Source organism: Anomaloglossus baeobatrachus, chromosome 8, assembly GCF_048569485.1.
Source record: "Anomaloglossus baeobatrachus isolate aAnoBae1 chromosome 8, aAnoBae1.hap1, whole genome shotgun sequence".
Taxonomy (NCBI): Eukaryota; Metazoa; Chordata; class Amphibia; order Anura; family Aromobatidae; genus Anomaloglossus; species Anomaloglossus baeobatrachus.
In genome coordinates this window covers 165,180,860-165,198,366 of record NC_134360.1, presented here as the reverse complement: position 1 = coordinate 165,198,366, position 17,507 = coordinate 165,180,860, and the positions used below count along the sequence as shown (strand labels likewise).

At 42.9% G+C, this 17,507-nt stretch overlaps 1 protein-coding gene across 1 annotated transcript in view; it reads left to right on the top strand.

Moving 5' to 3' along the window:
- The window catches only part of COL11A1 (collagen type XI alpha 1 chain), a 300,012-nt gene that overhangs the window by 57,190 nt on the left and 225,315 nt on the right, over positions 1–17,507 (top strand). Inside the window, exons 3-4 of the mRNA XM_075322198.1 lie at positions 6,861–7,074; positions 13,038–13,200. Coding sequence (XP_075178313.1) covers positions 6,861–7,074; positions 13,038–13,200 — 377 coding nt within the window. The remainder of the gene's footprint in view (positions 1–6,860; positions 7,075–13,037; positions 13,201–17,507) is intronic.

Sequence of the window (17,507 nt, the reverse complement as noted above, 5' to 3'; positions counted from 1 at the left end):
TTATAGGCCACACATCACCCTGCTTGTAGCGCATAAGGGACCTAACAGGTTCCCTTTAATAAAACAAATGAGGCCAATTCCTGCCTTTGTCCATATGGATACTGCACGGAATGACGAGTATGAACCTATTATTGTGAGGCCTAGTGGCCAATGGGAGAATTGCACGTTTTCTAAATTATATTTCTTATAGATGATTATACTTAAAAAGAAAAACGCTATCATTTTTCTTTAGATACATCCAACATAAAAATTAGTGATGAGCAAATACTAAATATTATTCGTAACGAATCCCATAATGCTATTCCAGTATTTGTCACGAATAACGACCCTAATGCAAATCAATGGGAAATCCGGGCATTTGTCTGGGAAATCTTCAAGAAAAATGCTTGGATTCCCCATTAACTTGCATTAATACCATTGACAAATACCGGAATAGTAGTACTTTAGGATCTGTTATAAATAACCTGAACCCGAATAATTAGTATTCGACGATCTCTACTAAAAATGTTAGTGAAAGCTCATTTTCTGCATTTCACTTAAATCTTTGTTTTCTCAGAGTTTTTCAGAGTAAAACATTACTGCAATGAGGGATCCTGTACTGGATTCACACTGTCTGTTGTTAGGGTAGCATGAACCACCTAACAGGCCCTTAATATGCTTTGTGATTTAATTATATTAATATAAGATATATTATACACAAAAGGTTAGCTAATATCACTTTTTAATAGTTTTTTTATCTGTTAAAGGGAATATGTCAGCAGGTTTTTGCCATTTAATCTGAAAGCATCATAATATAGACCACAAGAGCCTGATTCCAGGGATATGTTACTTATTTGGCTGTGTGCTGAAGTTTCAATGCAATAAGCATTTTCCCAGCAGGAGATTAACACTTCCTGACTACAGCTCATGGGACAGGCAGTTGGGCTAATAAGTGTAACACCGCCCCCACCACTGATTGGTAGCTTGCTCACAATTCACAGGGTACACAGAGAGCTGCCAAGCAGGGCTGTGATGGAATTATACATAGTGTTGAGCGAGTAGTTAACTATTCGTACTCGCTATGCAGTTAGTGAGTACTGTCTGCTACTCACATATTCGTTACAAGTAGTGGGCGCAAGTCAATGGAAAATACTTAAAAGCCTTAAGCGGGCTTTACACACTGCAACATTGCTGGCCGATGCTAGCGATGGCGAGCATGATAGCACCCGCCTCTATCGTTATGCCGATATGTGAAGATCGCTGCTGTAGCGAAGATTATCGCTACGGCAGCGTCAAACGTACTTACCTGCTCGTCGACGTCGCTGTGACCGGCGAACTGCCTCCTTTCTAAGGGTGCGGTTCGCTCGGCATCACAGAGACATCACTAAGCGGCCGCCCAATCAAAGCAAAGGGGCGGAGATGAGCGGGACGAACTTCCCGCCCACCTTCTTCCTTCCTCATTGCTGGCGTGTAGCAGGTAAGGAGAGGTTCCTCGTTCCTGCGGTGTCACACGTAGCGATGTGTGCTGCCACAGGGATGAGGATCAACTTCGCCCAAGCGACAGCAGCGATAATTGGGAGAGGACCAATTTTGGACGTATTTGCAACGATCCAAAATCGCTCCTAGGAGTCACACACAACGAGATCGCTACAGCGGCCGGATGTGCGTCACAAATTCCGTGACACCAACGAGATCGCTGTAGCGAAATCGTAGCGTGTAAAGCCACCCTTACATTGCACCCGTTACTCATAACGAATATGCGAGTAGTGGACAGTACTCGCTAACAGCATAGCGAGTGCGAAAAGTTATCTACTCCCTCAACACTATCACAGAGCAGAAGACTTAGCTCTGCTACATCTACAAAACTGGTATTCTATGAAAACTGTACCAAGAAGCCAAGTAAGTGATATACTGGTAGAATCAGGCTTTCTTGCCCTATGTTTTGCTGCTATCAGATTACATAGCAAAAACCTGCTGACAGATTTCTTTCAGCTTGTGTCATCCAGTTAAACAAATCAATTTATTGTTAGTTATATTGGATGCTTAAGAAAAGAGTGACAACCAATATGGCTTAAAGGGAACATGTCAGCAGATTTGGGACCTATAAGCTGCGGCCACCACTAGTGGGCTCTTATATACAGCCTTCTAGCATGCTGTATATAAGAGCCCAGGCCGCTGTGTAGAACGTAAAAATCACTTTATTATACTTAGCTAAATGGTCGCTGAGGTTGAGTTGAGTCAGATGGGCGTCTCCGTTTTTCGATGCTGTCGCCTCCTCTTTCGGCCATCTTTGTCGTCCTTCTTCTGAAGCCGGCGTGCATGACGCATCCTATGTCATCCACACTCGCCAGCATTGCAGCATTGAGGTCCTGCGCAGGCGCACTTTGATCTACTGTGGGAAGGGCAGATCAAAGTACTGTAGTGTGCCTGTGTGGGACCGGCGAGTGTGTATGATGTAGAACGCGTCATGCACACAGGCTTCAGAAGGAGGATGAAGATGGCTGAAAGAGGCGGCGCTGGCACCGGAGACGCCCATATGACCCACCTCCACCGTAGCGACCTTTTAATTAAGTATTATAAAGTGATTTTTATGTTCTATACAGCGGCCTGGGCTCTCATATACAGCATGTTAGAATGCTGTATATAAGAGCCCACTGGTGGTGGACGCAGCTTATAGGCCCCAAATCTGGTGACAGGTTCCCTTTAAGCTGCAGCTCCTCTAGTCCTTGCAGCCCAGCTTTCTCTATGGCCTGAATGGCAAATCTGACAAGTTAGTCCTTATTCAGAAAACATTCCCCAGAAGTATGAGAATTTGTTACTCAGCTTTCTCACAAATAGATACAACTGAGAAATATCAGAATAAAGATTACACAAGCTGAGAATAATTATTGATGTTAATAACAATAGCCGCGGCTGTGGAGACCATTGTCACATAATGTCTTATAAGACGCTGACAAACTACTGATGAGAATTCTACTTGTGTAGCAATTAGCGGATTGTCTCCTCTTCATCCGTATATCTTTAGTGTGTCTGACAAGTTCTGATCGTCACTGATATCGCGTAATATCACCAGAGTGCCATCAATTTATTGCTATTAAATATATTAAGTGATTTTCCTGTTTACTAAATTGGAAACTATTAGAAGAATTCTACAACTTGTTAGGACAGGATCATCTTTAAAACACCAGAGAAATGTCCATTCAAGGATGATGGACATAAATAACAATCACACAATGGAAAGTATGTAGGAGTCACCAGAGGCTTTGGTAATAACATAAAGAAAGGGCGAGACTATCTTATCCTTTAATTATCGTACAAGTGTCTGCATCCTGTCATATCGTAAAGGAAAGCGTATCAAGGAGGGAGTCTGAATTTACCAATATTCAGGAAACACAAACAAAAGGATACAGGAGCACTGTGTAAGCATCAAGATACAGTGGGGAAAAAAGTATTTAGTCAGCCAGCAATTGTGCAAGTTCTCCCATTTAAAAAGATGAGAGAGGTCTGTAATTGACATCATAGGTAGACCACAACTATGAGAGACAAAATGAGAAATGAAATCCAGAAAATCACCTTCTCTGATTTGGCAAGATTTTTTTTTTTTTGCAAATTATGGTGGAAAATAAGCATTTAGTTACCTAAAGACATGCAAGATTTCTGGCTGTCACAGACCTGTAACTTCTTCTTTAAAAGGCTCCTCTGTCCTCCACTCATTACCTGTAGTAATGGTGCCTGTTTGAACTTGTTATCAGTATAAAACACAGCTGTCCACAACCTCAAACAGTCACACTCCAAACTCCACTATGGTGAAGACCAAAGAGCTGTTGAAGGACACCAGAAACAAAATTGTAGCCCTGCACCAGGCTGGGAAGACTGAATCTGCAATAGGCAAGCAGCTTGGTGTGATGAAATCAACTGTGGCAGCAATAATAAGAAAATGGAAGACATACAAGACCACTGATAATCTCCCTTGATTTGGAGCTCCAAGATCTCACCCTGTGGAGTCAAAATGATCACAAGAACAATGAGAAAAAATCCCACAACCATATGGATGGGACCTTGTGAATAACCTGCATAGAGCTGGGACCACCGTAACAAAGGCTACTATCAGTAACACACTATGCCGCAAGGGACTCAGATCCTGCAGTGCCAGACGTGTTCCCCTGCTTAAGCCAGTACATGTCCAGGCCCGTCTGAAGTTCGCTACAGAGCATTTGGATTATCCAGAAGAGTATTGGGAGAATGTCATATGATCTGATGAAATCAAAGTAGAACTGTTTGGTGGAAACACAACTCGTTCTGTTTGGAGGAGACAGAATGCTAGTTGCATCCAAAGAACACCATATCTACTGTGAAGCATGGGGGTGGCAACATTATGCTTTGGGGCTGTTTCTCTGCAAAGGGACTAGGACAACCAATCCTTGTACATGAAAGAATGAATGGGGCCATGTATTGTGAGATTTTGACTGTAAACCTCTTTCTATCAGCAAGGGCATTGAAAATGAATGTGGCTGGGTTTTTCAGCATGAGAATGATCCCAAGCACACTGCCAGAGCAATGGAGTGGATTCGTAAGAAGCATATGAAGGTCCTAGAGTGGCCTAGCCAGTCTCCAGATCTCAACTCCATAGAATACCTTTGGAGAAAGTTGAAAGTTCGTGTTGCCCAGCGATAGGCCCAACACATTACTGCTCTAGAGGAGAACTGCGTGGAAGAATGGGCCAACATACCATCATCAATGTGTGTCAACCTTGTGAAGACTTACAGAAATCAATTGACCTCTGTCATTGCCAACAAAGGATATATAACAAAATATTGAGAACAACTTTTGTTATTGACCAAATACTTATTTTCCACCATAATTTGTAAAAAAAACAATCTTGCCAAATCAGAGAAGGTGATTTTCTGGATTTGTTTTTTCATTTTGTCTCTCATAGTTGTGGTCTACCTATGATGTCAATTACAGGCAAATCTCATCTTTTTAAGTGGGAGAACTTGCACAATTGCTGGCTAACTAAATACTTTTTTTGCCCATTGTATATGCAAACATAGAATATAGAACATTCAAACTGCATTAATGCCATATAGAATATACAAAGAGAAATAAAGGATCTTAGCGCAAAGATTGGCCAATTCATGTGAGCCTATCAACCGCGGCAAGGTGACATTTCTTTGATGGGACTCTATCCTAGTGTCATGCCTCTCCTGGACTAAAAATCTACAATATATGGGCAGATAAGATCTGTCACGAATTAAAACAACCCTGTGGCTCATGGGTGGAGGACAGTCAGAATAAGAGGCTATCAACACCTCCAATATATATTGCAAAAAAACCCCAAAAAAACTGCAACTCCAAATATAGCAAGTGTGAACAGGTGCTAACTGCTTAAACTACACAAAACACAAACAAAAGGATATAGCAGCATTTTGTGGGAAACAAAACATATGCAAACATAGAATATAGGAAATTCAAACTGCATTAATGCTATAAAGAATATATGTAGAAAAATGAAGGTTCTTAGCACAAAAATTGGTCAATTCTTGTTTGCCCAGCAACAGCGGCTAGGTGACCTTTCTTTGATGGGACTCTATACTAGTGTCATGCCACTCCTGGACTAAAAGTCTAAAAATATATGGGCAGATAGGATTTGTCACTAATATAAACCACCATGTGGCTGATAGGCAGAGAACAGTCAGAGTAAGAGGCTATTAACACCTCCAATCTATTCTGCAAAAAAACAAACAAAAAACTGCATCCAAATATAGCAAGTGTGAACAGGTGCCAGCTGCTAAAACTACACGAAACACAAACAAAGTAGAGTAAGGAAGTGTTTCCTATGGTTTAAGTGCAATGTTATATGTCTGTGTGATTATGTAATATGAAAACTCTCATCCTGGTAAAAGTGAACCTATTGATATCACTCCCCCATATCCAAAAATGGGAGCTATAGGCCACAATGGAGTCTTTATATAACTGAGATATGCACATTTTAGTCTTGCTAACCATTGCTGACCTCTATTAGTCTTCGTGACTTTGATCTTCAAGGTCCATATTTTTTAAGCTCTCTTACCTTAGCACAGTATATAAATATATGTATATACGACAGTTACTTGAACATTTTTTATTTAATTGTATCTTAATCACTTGAATTCGATAACTATAAGACCAAGTTCACACAATCATATTTTTTGTCTGTGAAAAAAAAATAAAAAAGGCATAAATAGAATAAAAGTAAAAATAAGAGCAAAACAAAGAAAATAGCCAAAAACCAGGCTAAAAGCAATGATGAACCAGGGCGTTAGGCTATAGGGTACTTTACACGCTGTGATATCGGTATCGATATCGCAAGCGATCGTACCCACCCCTGTCGGTTGTGCGTCACGGGTAAATCGCTGCCCGTGGCGCACAACATCGCTTACACCCGTCACACGGACTTACCTTCCCTGCGACGTTGCTCTGGCCTGCAATCCGCCTCCTTTCTAAGGGGCGGTTGGTGCGGCGTCACAGCGACGTCACACGGCAGCCGTCCAATAACAGAGGAGGGGCGGAGATGAGCGGCCGGAACATTCCGCCCACCTCCTTCCTTCCTCATTGCCGGTGGACGCAGGTAAGGAGATGTACGTGGTTCCTGCGGTGTCACACACAGCGATGTGTGCTGTCGCAGGAATGACGAACAACATCGTACCTGCTTATACATGAACCTGGCCTTACAAACTATGGTGGGACATAGTATCAGACTGGACTATTGACCAATTTTATGTAATCCAGTTGAGTATATGTATCTGATGATATGGATCTAACAATGGACTGTCTAATCTAATGCAACACAACTGGTCCTTGCTATGTATATTGAACTTTGCTAATCATGTGACTTTTTTTAGGGGGAGCATTCCCAAAGGATTTCTCAATCCTGCTGACAGTAAAGCCCAAGAAGGGCCTGCAGACATTCATCCTATCTATATACAGTCAAAAAGGTGTGCAGCAACTGGGAGTGGAGATCGGCAGGTCTCCTGTCTTCCTTTATGAAGATCAGCATGGAAAACCCGCACCAGAGGACTACCCCATTTTTAGCACTGTCAATGTTGCAGATGGAAAGTGAGTATTACTTGAAAAACGCATAACATTGGTGTATGACTATATTCTTCTGCTGAACTACAGTAATATGGAGTAATTATTGTAAAGGAATCTGCCACCATTAAAAACTGTTCTATTTATTGCAGGCCTAGCAGTTCTCTGAATGCTGAGCACTGTATATCCCCACTTATGCCATTGATTGGTAGTAGTGTTGAATGAGTAGTTAACTATTTGTACTCACTATGCTGTTAGCGAGTACTGTCCGCTACTCACATATTTGTTATGAGTAGCAGATGCAATGTAAGTCAATGGGAAATACTCGCTAAGTAGCAAGAAACCCGAAAGCCGTACTTTTAATAATAATAATAATAATAATAATAATAATAATTGTATTCATTTATATAGCGCTATTAATTCCACAGTGCTTTACATACATTGTGAACACTGTCCCCATTGGGGCTCACAATCTAGAGTCCCTATCTGTAGGTCTTTGGAGTGTGGGAGGAAACCGGAGGAAACCCACGCAAACACGGGGAGAACATACAAACTCCTGCAGATGGTGTCCTTGGTGGGATTTGAACCCAGGACCCCAGTGCTGCAAGGCTGCAGTGCTAACCACTGAGCCACCGTGCCGCCCGCCTACTTTTCATGCAAGTAGCGAATAGTACAACTTTTGGGTTACTCGCTACTTAGCGAGTATTTCCCATTGACTTACATTGTGCCCACTACTCATAAGGAATATGCGAGTAGCGGACAGTACTTGCTAACAGCATAGCGAGTACGAATAGCTAACTACTCACTCAACACTAATTGGTAGCTTTCAGTGTACACTGTGCATGGGCAGAAAGCAGCCAATGAGAGGTGGGGCGGGGTTAACCTACCTGGTAGCAGGATTACTAGTCCTCTATGGATAATCTGCTGCTGATAAAACACTGATTTTATAAAAACTACACTAAGCAGCCTGGCAAGTGATACATTTCTAGAATCCTAGATTTTGCTGCTGTTTGATTATGTGGCAAAAACCTGGTGACATATTCACTTTCAGGTTTAGTGAAAGTACCAAGAAATATATGAATGAACTGGATATTGTATGAAATAGCCATTCTGTAACATACTAGTAGGGCACTGTGGCCTTTTGCAGTAATAATCTAGACTGCAGGCTGCTGTAAAACAGCGTGTGTCTGATTAAATATTTGCAGGACCCTGGTGGTAAATTTCACATTCTTAAGGGTCATAAATGTAAAGTATTTTATGACCTTGCCTGCTAAATACATCAATTTCAGTTATAGCACCATCCTGGAAAACTGCTAATTAAACCTTTATTGATTACATTAGTGGATCTGAGCTTTACTATCAGGGAATCACTTATACAGCAGTTCTGAAATTAAGACCCAGTATTGAAATCCTGCTCAGTTTACAGGCTGTCTGGTTTTTCACAAGGTTTTCCGTTAGCTTGGTAACAGAACAGGCTGTTTTCCACAGCCTGCATCTGCTAATTTACTGGCGGATGCGAATAGCTATAAATGTTTTCTATTGGCAGGTGGATATGGAATTTATACTGCCTCCCACCACAACAACTTACTATTGGAATTTAAAGAGGTTCTCCAGGAATAGGAAAAAAGCAAAAAAAAAGTTACAAATAAATCCTTAAATACCAATAATTAGCTCAGCACATTAGTTTTGGCTAGGGAGGTAATCACTTTAGTATATTAAAATGGAAACCTTCTTATTAGGCCTCTTTCACACGTCCGTGAAAATCACGCACGTTTTTCATGGACGTCTCAAAGGTGTGTATTGTCCTCCGTGAGCCGTTTTTATGGCACACGTGTGTTTTCCGTGTGTTATCCGTGATAACACACGGAGAACGGGAACTTTCTGCTCACCTGTCCCTGGCGTTGCTGTCCGTGGTGCTGATCTTTGGTCTCCGGTCCTGCTGACTCCCCGCTGCTGCTGCTTCCGCCCGCAGTGAAGTGAATAAGCAATGAGCATAATGAGCGGCGGTCGGAAGCAAGTGACAGCAGCGGCAGAGACAGCAGGGCTGGAGAAGGTGAGTAAAGTTTTTTTATTATTTTTACAGACTCGTGTGTTTTCTCCGGCGAGTGTCTCACGGAACACCTGCGTGTGGTCCGTTTGCGTTCCGTGTGACACCCGTGATGCCGGAGAAAAACTGACATGTCTACGTGTGGAGCACACGGGTGCACGTATGCTCCACACGTACACACAGTCCCTGGCAGAACACGCACGTGAGCGCAGACCCATTGATTTAAATGGGTCTAGGTGTGCCCGTGTCTCTGGTACGTGAGGAAATGGACCAAACACTTGCCGGAGACACGGACGTGTGAAAGAGGCCTTACACTGTGAGAAGGTTGTCCTTTTTTTAGGAAAGGTCAGTTGGATCCGAGCATGTGCAGTAGGAATCTCCATCGCTGTGACTTGGAAATAACCTATCATAAAATATAACAGAAACCATAGCACTCTAGGGGATATATATTACAAAAAAATGAATGTTCTTTATTACAATGTATCAGATTCAGAAACCTCTTTAGTAGTCTGTTAGCCTGGTGAAAACATACGTGCAGTATCGCTGGCACTCCCGTGCCTGAGCCTGGTGTAGAATTCTACTTCACGTCTGTCATAGCAATACTGTGCTCCAGAACGTTTAGGTCGAAACGTTCACCTATTTTGTATGACCCACGGCTACAATTAAAGACTTTGCATATTGAATTAAGATTGTGTGGTGATTCTGTTCATATCGCATTGAGATAGGAAAGGGTTAAAGGAGGTGGTTAATGGACAAAGTTCATTGTTAACAATACATCTTGGAATAATAATAATTTCCACAATTGGATGTTTTTAAAAATTATGTTCCTGTGCTGAAATAATATTATGTATGTGTCCCTGCTGTGTACTGTGTAATGGCTGTGTCTGATCATACCACATCTCCTAGGCAAGAGAGGAAGTAATAAAGTATACAGACATTACAGCATGGGATCGCAAATAATTCTTTCTTTGACGTAAAACATTTTTTATAAACAGGCAAGGAAATGCTTTACCTCACAGAAAGAATCAGCTGTGATCCCCTTCTATAATGTCTTTATACTATTGTACTTCCTCCCCTGCCAAGGAGATGTGGTATTATCAGACTTTGTTCCTGTACGGTCAGACACAGCAATTACAGAGTACAAAGCAGTGACACATATATAAGATTATCTCAGCAGAGGAACGTTTTTTTTAACACATCCCTTTAATGTTCCGGCCTGCATCCTTGTGTGATTTCACATTGCTTCATTAATATCCCCACCCTATGGCAACATTGATTGACACAGCCATTCACTGGCCTCACAATTCATCTACTTAGGCTGGACTCACACGAACATATGGCATCCCATGCGAGAGTATCAGATGCAATATGCTAATGACCCCCGGCTCATGAGCCAAGTGTCCAGCGACTGTGACCCGATCTTGCGATTGGGTGTACTAATTAGGCAACCTATTGGCTTAGCTACAGTCACATGGTTAGTTTGGAACACAATTGATGGAGTACAGTAAACTCTATCAAGAAACCGTGGGGTGATTCTAGCTCCTAGCAGCTCCTCAGTGCTCTGTGCTGTGATCGCTGATGGGAGGAACAGACACCAGGCTGACTAAACAGGCTGCTGGGGGCAGAGGTCTGAGGTGAGTGCATGCGGCAGGGAGCGGTGATCGCGGCGTGACATCTGTAGTGCAGTGCCGGGCTCAGGCTGCAGATCATCCCTCCTCACAGCATGTCACCTTGAACCTCCGATTCTGACTGGCAGCTACTCTTGTTAGCCTGGTTTCTCGGCAGTTCCTCCTCTCAGCGCTCAGAGCACAGTATATAGGGGCAGAGTATATGGGGTACGGTATACAGTGGGGCACAGAATATGAGGGCACAGGAATATGGAGGCAGAGTATATGGGGCATAGTATAGAGTGGGGCACAGTATACAGTGGAGCACTATGCCAGCTGTCCTTGGTGACACTTTAGACATATTAGGATCGCTTTGTGGTCACCAACAAAATGGCTCCGCACTGTGATCCTACACTTCATCTTCCCTTCTCCTTTTGGAAACCCTCAGAATGGGAAGAGAGGTGACATCACACACAGGAGAGCAGATTCTGTCCACTTTTACTGCAGTTGTAATGTGAGCTAGTTCTGCAGTAGGATTTCAGCAGCTGCTCCCCCTAGTGTTTAAGAATGGAAAATATCAAACTTTTAAAATATTTTTTTTAGATTTTGCTCAATTAGAAACAAATAATAATATTTAAACAAAACATTTTACATTTTTTCAGTTATTTATTTTATTTTACGACACCTTCCCTTTAAAGGGGTTTTCTGGTCTAAAAATAAAAGTCTGTGGTCACACTATGTGACTGCAAAATGCCGAATAGTGACATTGTGTGATGAGCATATTAGCAGAATTACATTATATTCATGGGGCAAATGGACAGTGACGTGACCGCATATATGCATTTTGTAAATTAGCACTCATGTCCTCTAGTCTTATTAATTTCTCAAAGAGACTAGTCAGCACGAGACCACAAGCATGGAAATTGCATACCTGTGGTAATGTGACTACCTACTCATTCTAGGAATACAGGGAAATCGTGACAGCTAGCACATCACATACTATTACATTTCATTTTACACTGGAAAACCCCTTTAATGTAAATCTTTAATCACACAACTAAATATTGATCTGCTGTGCTTCTCCTGCTTTACAACACATTGCCTATAGAAAACAGCATGTTCAATGTGATGGGTTTATTTAAGTTTTGATAGATAGATAGATAGATAGATAGATAGATAATGCAATGTTCTAAATAGAATATGTCACCAGGTCTTTTCCACCTAATCTGAGAGCAGCATAATGTAGGGGCAGAGATCCTGTTCCAGCGATGTGTCACTTACTGGACTGCTTAGTGTGGTTTGATAAAATTCCCATTTAATCAGCAGTAGATTATCATTACAGGACTACTTGGCATACTGTAGGTAATCCAGCATATACATGAGCTCTGTATAACAGCTAGGGGTACTTTGCACGCTGCGACATCGCAAGCCGATGCTGCGATGCCGAGCATGATAGTCCCCGCCCCCATCGCAGCAGCGATATCTTGTGATAGCTGCCGTAGCGAACATTATCGCTACGACAGCTTCACATGCACTCACCTGCCCTGCGACGTCGCTCTGGCCGGCGACCCGCCTACTTCCTAAGGGGGCGGGTCGTGCGGCATCACAGCAACGTCACACGGCAGGCGGCCAATAGCAGTGGAGGGGCGGAGATGAGCAGGATGTATACATCCCGCCCACCTCCTTCCTTCCGCATAGCCGCCGGGACGCAGGTAGGAGATGTTCCTCGCTCCTGCGGCTTCACACACAGCGATGTGTGCTGCCGCAGGAACGTGGAACAACATCATATCTGTCGCTGCACCGGCATTATGGAAATGTCGGACCCTACACCGATGATACGATAACGACGCTTTTGCGCTCGTTCATCGTATCAAAAAGGATTTGCACACTACGATATCGACTGCGACGCCGGATGTGCATCACTATCGATTTGACCCCACCGACATCGCACCTGCGATGTCATAGTGTGGAAAGCCCGCCCTAGAAATGCACCAGAGTAAACATTGATTTTATCAAAATGACAGCAAACAGCTCAGTAAGTGACACATCGCTGGAATCAGGGTCTATATCTCTACATTATGCTGCTATCAGATGGGGGAGCAAAAATCTGGTGACAGATTCCCTTTAATTAGCACATTTCCCTATACAGTGGTCAATATAAAGTAATATTGCAAAAAGAGGGAAAATTTCCAATTCCAAGTTGTTTCTATGCTAGTAGGATAGAAGTAGCCTGTGCTTCATTTATGTCACGCAGACTTTGCAGATACAGCTTTTACTGACTGAGCCATTGAATACATGACAGGGCTTTTGTTCTAATGCTTCATTCTGTAATATAGGTGGCACCGGATTGCAATCAGTGTTGAAAAGAATACAGTCACAATGATTGTAGACTGCAAAAAAAAGATCACTAAGCCCCTTCCGAGAAGTGACAGACCAGTTTTGGACACCACTGGCATCGCTGTGTTTGGGACCCGCATCCTGGACGAGGAGGTGTTTGAGGTAAGAGAAACTTCTCCTAACATATTCTGCCTATGAGTGTGGAAAACTGGGTGCTTATATATTCGGTATATCAACTTACAATCAGTTTATACCATTCGTAAGACTAAAGGGCACTTTACACGCTGTGATATCGCTAGCGAGCGTATCCGCCCCCGTCGGTTGTGCGACACGGGCAAATCGCTGCCCGTGGCGCACAACATCGCTTACACCCGTCACACGCACTTACCTGCCCTGCGACGTCGCTCTGGCCGGCGATCCGCCTCCTTTCTAAGGGGGTGGTTTGTGCAGCGTCACAGCAACGTCACACGGCAGGCGTCCAATAGAAGCGGAGGGGCGGAGATAAGCAGGACGTAACATCCCGCCCACCTTTCTACTTCCTCATTGCCGGTGGAGGCAGGTAAGGAGATGATCGTCGCTCCTGCGGTGTCACACATAGCGATGTGTGATGCCGCAGGAACGAGGAACAACCTCGCTAGTCGCTACGTACGAGACAACGATTTTTGGTAAACGAACGACCTCTTATATACCAATGATTTTTGTCTCTTTTGCGATCGTTTAAGGTCGCTCCAGCCTGTCACACACTGCGATGTCGCTAACGGCACCGAATGTGTGTCACAAACACCGTGACCCCGACGATATATCGTTAGCGATGTCGCAGCGTGTAAATGTCCTTAAGACATTGAATTTAGTGCAGTAAATGTGTTTTCACTGGGTTTTGTGAGTATAAAATTCATTCACTCAGGACATTACACAGAATCCAATAGTTTAGTAAGGTCCTATTTGCTGCTTTTAAATGGAATCTGTCACCAGGTTTTTGCTATTTAATCTGAGAGCAGCATAATGTAGGTGCAGAGAGCCTGATTCCTGCAGTATGTCACTTACTAGGCTAATTGTTATCCTTTCAATTACATCAGTTTTTTATCTGCAGGAAATTGTCACTAGAGGACTAGTTGTCTCATACCATGTAGTCTTCTTGCTATTTATAACCACACCCCCACCACTGATTGGCAGCTTTCTATCTATACACAGTATACACAGAAAGCTAAAAGTCAGTGGTGTGGGCGGGGTTATACAGAGCTAAACATTCAGAGAACTGGAAGATCTGCAGCAGAGAAAACTGAGATTTTATCAAAACTACAACAAGCAGACTAGCAAGTGACACATCGCTGGAAACAGGGTCTCTGCCTCTACATTATGCACTTCTCAGATTACATAGACAAAAACTGGTGACAAATTCCCTTTAAGCTCACAGTAGGCCCCTAAATGCATTGCATCCCTTTAACGTTGCATAGGGTGAACCAATGATATGACTGCTCCTGAGAACAGAACGGCACCACTGTTTTCTCCAATTTTATTGGGACACTGTGTGATCTTTCTCATCTCCTAGACGTGTGTGTGTATGCGTGTGTGTGTGTGTGTGTGTGTGTGTGTAATACTAAGTACATATGTATATGGATTTTTTTTTACTTCTCTTCTTATTTCTGCTTTCTTAATATGTATTTTGCCATTGGAAAATTAGTTTTGGAATTATTTTCTATTTCTTCATTTAAAGTAGTTTTTAGCTAAATAAAACCACAAAATATAAACACCATTATTAAAAAATCTTAAGTCATATACCTACACAGGGGGTGAAATAAGCATTGAATTCATCACCAATTATTAATCACTATGTGGCAGGATTGCTTTCTAATTACTGATATTCTTGCAGCTGGTGTGTTTGCACCTCTCTTCCTTCATGTGTTCAATACTTTTTCCCTTTGTCATTTCTCATTATTATACATAACATAATTTATGGACATCTATGGTTTGATTTCTTTGCCTCTGTGGATTGGATGGGTTGTTACTGACATCCGGTGAGAAAATCATTGCAATTGCATCTTTTGAAATATGTTTACTTAGAAAATTAGTGATGTGTTCAAAACTTATTTCACCCGCTGTATATTCACCTGGATGACTGTGATATGCTTCTTTCCGTGGAGTCATGGACCATAGTTGAGTTCTCCCAAATTATGAGGTTTACCTTCACTTATCTATTAGATGCCCCAATATATTTGACAGAAGACTATTGTGCTCTCCATACACCCCCTACTGATATCGGATTGAAATTATAGATATCTTCTGACCATGGGTTGTCCTAGACGTCCTATTGGATTCCACAAAAATTTGGACAGAGGGGCTTGTGGCAAAATGTTTAACTGTTTGACATCCTTAGGGCACACTCACACGAGCGTGAAAAATGGACAAGTGCAATGTAAGAAAATCTTGCATTGCACTCTGACCAATGTTAGGCAATGAGGTTGAGCTGTTGGTCAGGTTTTCTCTTCCAGATTCTGCATGCGAGAAAAGCGGCAGCATGCTGCAATTTGCTGCGAGAGCCGTATCCCTCGCATCCATTCAAGTGAATGGGTGCGGGAGATACATCGGACTGCACTCGGATGTTATCCCAGAGCAGTGCGATATATGCACAGGCTAACAATGGAGGAGATTGGGGGAATAACCCCTCCCTCTCCTCCGCAGCGCCCGTCCTCAGCTTCACAGCTGTGACCTGATTGGAGGATCCGGTCACAGTCGCATGACACTCGGCTCACGCTCGCAGCAGATGCCATATGCTAGTGTGAGTCCAGCCTTAGAGCTCTTTTCTTTAACTGTGGCCCAAACATGGTATGAACAAGGCCTAATGGCTCATTGTAGGAATTGTGGTCTTAGTGACTGGAGTAAATCATAAAAACATCTGAAAAGCTTTACATTGGAGACCCAAGATGTAGCCAGACCTCACAGAAATATATTGTTATGGAAGAACAATGGAAGTATTTACAGCTTTTACATTCCAGTGTAGCTGTGGGCAAATAGTTTAGCAAACGTCTTTGAGTGATGTACAGATCTCATGGGTTTCTTATTCACGCTCATCCATACAAAGAAATACTGTAGTCACTCCACCTGTTGGATCCTGAGATAGAGCAGGGAGCGCAGTATTCTTTTTCATAGATAACTTTGAACCTTTCTCACTGGATCCAGTTGCCACATAATGGACTTGTATCCTGTGGACTGGCACATTGGTGGCACCCTGCAACAAAAACTATACACCTGTAAGTGGTTAATGGTAACGACTAAGAGCCCAATTTATTAAGACTATTTGCATGCCAGACTTAATTATTGGACCACAGGAGTGAGATAGACCTAATTCATTAAAAGGAACCTGTCACCAGATTTGGGGCCTATAAGCTGCGGCCACCACCAGTGAGCTCCTATATAGAGCATTCTAACATGTTGTATATAAGAGCCCAGGCCGCTGTGTAGAACGTAAAAATGACTTTATAATACTCACCTAATGGTCGGTACAGTGCAGATAGTTCAGATGGGTGTCTCCATTCTCAGGGTGTGGCGCCTCCTCTTTCGGCCATCTTCGTCCTCCTTCTTAAGCCGGGGTGCATGATGCATCCTATGTCATGCACACTCTCGACGTTGAGGTCCTGTGCAGGCGCACTATAATACTTTGATCTGCCCTGCGCAGGACCTCAATGCTGGCGCGTGTGCATGACATAGGATGTGTCATCCACCACTTCAGAAGAAGAAGGATGAAGATGGCCAAAAGAGGAGGCGCCGCACCCGGAGAATGGAGACACCAATCTGGTGGCGGCAGCTTATAGTCACCAAATCTGGTGACAGGTTTCCTTTAAGAGGTGCCACTTAATGGTTTAGGTGCATCTTACAACTAACATGAGCCTCCACCAGAAATTTTATTCTTGAGTACATTCTGTTACGCTAGCAGCCTTTCCTAAATTTGTTAGGTGGCCTGCACCATGCCTCATCCCACCCTACTTCTGCTCAGTTTGGAGAAGGTGCCCAGAACTTGAGGTTGTGCCAAAATTTTGCAACATTTACACTCTGGTGTCAAGACATTGATGAATCAGCATATTAAGGCTTACTTATACTCTGCACCCTATAGTAGCTCTCACCAATTCAACAACTTCAATGACTTGGCAAATATCTTATAAATTCTTAAATGTTGTAAATCTTTTTGGAGATATTTTGCTGTTCTATGTAGTTTAATCTATGGTTTTGTTGTCTTGTCAGACCAAAATATTAAATTTTGGCTGGAACTTCTCCGTTATGGAGCTGCACAGAGTAGCTCTGTCAACTTTATAGTTGCTGCAGCCAGGTACTGCACATCCTATTCAAATCAATAAGGGGCAGATGTGCAGTACCCAGTCACGGCCACTATTCTGCCAATGAAGCTGCGCTGTACAGCTCCATTACTAAGAAGGTCCAACACCGGGAGCAGCTGAATGGTGGAGGTCTTGGATGTC